This window comes from Camelina sativa, chromosome 2 (assembly GCF_000633955.1).
Source record: "Camelina sativa cultivar DH55 chromosome 2, Cs, whole genome shotgun sequence".
Taxonomy (NCBI): Eukaryota; Viridiplantae; Streptophyta; class Magnoliopsida; order Brassicales; family Brassicaceae; genus Camelina; species Camelina sativa.
In genome coordinates, this window is record NC_025686.1 from 15890383 (window position 1) to 15893076 (window position 2694).

Consider the following 2694-nt stretch of genomic DNA (forward strand, 5'->3'; position numbering starts at 1 on the left):
AAAAAAAAAAAAAAAAAAAAAACCAGTGTGATTCTAAGAACAACTGAGATTTCCGACCAAGTATAGTACGTTTCCTTTTTCAAACCTACGACCCAGATGATAAGAAACATATGAAAGCTTATGCCTAGATGGAGCAAAGCCATGCCAACCATGAGAACTACAACGCATATTCACTTCGTTTTACATAATATCACGAAACCTTGCAATGTTCCCTCTACTCTTTACCGATCAAAGAAAGACGACTTCACATTCGGTAGAGCGTCTTGGAATGTTGAGGAGTTTCTTGACCAAGTCATCTTGAATCTGTATTGCATCATAATGCCAAGGTAGAGTGAGTTTCTTGAGGACAGCCGCATTTTCTAGGAAGTACCTTACTAGCTTCATCTCTGCAGCAAGTCCCGAGACTTTCACTTTGAAATCAACAAATTCGAGAGACGATAGCAAACACTGAGGCACAGTTGAAAGATCGACTTGATTCATCTCGTCAAATGGCATTTCCACATGATCTGCATTGTAGCATACCTGATAACAGAAGACAAGATTAAAACACAAAAGACAAAATATGCAGAATCTTCGAAGGAATGGAAAAAACTTATTGGGTTTGGCAGATCATCACCAAGATGAGCGACTTCAAGTTTGGGAAGCTTCCAAGAAAGGTTGGTAACCATTTCAAATGGGAATAATAGAGCTCTACTTGCAGGCAGGACATGTAACCAAACTGAGGCAGTGGTTCTAGTTTCGAGTATTCACAGAGAAGCTAGAACAAGAGGAAAAAAAACTGATGTGGGTCAAGAAATATTCATGATAGATTATGGGAACATATGTCGAATATGGGAATTGACATAGATGATACCTCGAAAGTGCCTAGATGTATGAACATATCACTGATCTTTGAAATCTGGGGGAGAAAACTGTGAAAACTATTTCTCCTGGATAAAACATCTGCTTCTTCAAAAAACAAACCAGGGGTGAGATCAAGATCTAACTTGACATTGGAATCCATAATGGTTATTATAAAGCTTTTTGGTAAATTATCACGGATGCTCAAAAAGCGTAATCGAGGGGCATCAATCAGAAATCCTGTATCACCCACAGAGAAGCGTATGCTTATAGTGAGCCTCTTCAATGACGTAGATAGCACCCTAAAGACCTTTGCACCAGAATTAACTAGTCCCAACTCTAGCTCTTCAAGGACAGGGGAGGATGAGACAAGTCTCTCAAAAGTGGTCTCATTGGGATACCTCATATAGTCTAAATGCAGGATCTTCAGACAAGGCAAGGAAACAAACTCGGCACTAGGCAAGGCCACCCAACACATCTTTAAGGATACCACAGTCTCACAAGTATAAAGGCTTAGGGGCATCTCATAAGCATAACGAACTTGTAGATGTTGGACGTTACGCTTGACAGCAGCATCGATCCATGATGTGAAGTGAGGATTGACATTTCCATAGCTCATAGTTAAGTTGAGCTTGTGAATGCATGAAACTCTGCTGGAATGGAAAAACCTGTCACCAAAACTCAAAAAGGCATCGGAATTAGGGAACTTGGACAATGCCAATTCCAAACGAGGAAGCCAAAGCCAGAGAGTCCTCCATCTGGTGGATAATACGCTAGTCTTAACACTGTCCTTTAGGGGAAGATGAGAGAGAATGTGACATATCAAAGGATCAGGTAACTGGCTTATCCTATCTTCCAACCATTTGGAACAAAGAAGCTGAGTCTTTATCTCGTTATCAACCATTATGCCTTGCTGTGCAACATTGAACATGAAAGTTTCAAAAAGAGATGATTTTTGACTTACAAGAACATTTTCTAGGGAACTCAAGAAACCCTAGTGTTAGCAAGAGAGACGAATCAAAACTCAAGAAACCCAAATGTTAACAAAATCCGTTTACGGAGACAAAAGGAGAGTGTGTGAGAGAGTCAGGCTATAGGGTTTTTAAAAGTCTTATCGAAGAAGATGATGATTTTACAAAACAAATTACACAAAAAGGGTAAAGTAAGAAGAACTTAACAGTGTTTTTGGTCGAACGGAAAGGAATCACTCGCAGCAGGAACAGTAAATCGTAAAATTCGCCGGCGGGAAAAGAATCAGTTGCTGGAAATGGCCGGAGCTCTCTGCATTTCGATTCTCTCTCAATCTCAAGGCTCTCTCTGTATGTAATGCTAATAGTTAATTTACAAAAGCAACCAATTACGAATGAAAATACAAATTAAAAAACAGATATCGGGAAGAACACATGCCATTGCCAGGGCTTGTTTGGTTTTAGGGTTTTTAAGATTTCTGAAGTTGACTATAAATCCAAGTAAATTTTACAAAAAGAATGCACAAGGTCTGAGCTTTAATTACCTATTTGGTCTTCCTCCCGAGTCGTGTAGCAGCAGATAGGTGACTTTACACAGACCACTGTGAAGTAAAAAGGCTCTCAGTTTCCGATTTACAAACAACCCCTCTTTTGGGAAGAAGAAGGATTCATGTGTACCATTGACACAAACGCTTTACCGTTTTTACTTCTTACTACAAACCGCCTTGCCGTTTTTATCTCTCTGTTTGGACCAAACCGGACACTCCTACTTTTTGTTCACACTTGACACTTCACATACTAAAAAAAAACTTAAAATGACATACTAATGTAGATCAATTTACTATAACACATTCAAAAACCAAAGCAAAAAAAAAAAAAAAAAAAA

General features: G+C 39.0%; 1 protein-coding gene across 4 annotated transcripts; it reads right to left on the reverse strand.

Moving 5' to 3' along the window:
• On the reverse strand, window positions 106–2466 carry LOC104726052 (putative FBD-associated F-box protein At5g53635). 4 transcript variants are annotated; one of them, XM_010444827.2, is made up of 5 exons: window positions 2354–2466; window positions 2019–2157; window positions 854–1753; window positions 617–757; window positions 106–522 (listed from the first exon to the last, which is right to left on the reverse strand). In XM_010444827.2, the coding sequence occupies exons 3-5, from the start codon at window positions 1742–1744 to the stop codon at window positions 229–231; spliced, it is 1326 nt and encodes a 441-aa protein (XP_010443129.1). In that variant the 5' UTR covers window positions 1745–1753; window positions 2019–2157; window positions 2354–2466; the 3' UTR covers window positions 106–228. The 4 variants fall into 4 exon arrangements, with proteins under 4 accessions (XP_010443129.1, XP_019090956.1, XP_019090947.1 ...); XM_019235411.1 differs by having other exon boundaries at window positions 2019–2169; XM_019235402.1 differs by having other exon boundaries at window positions 854–2157; window positions 2354–2464.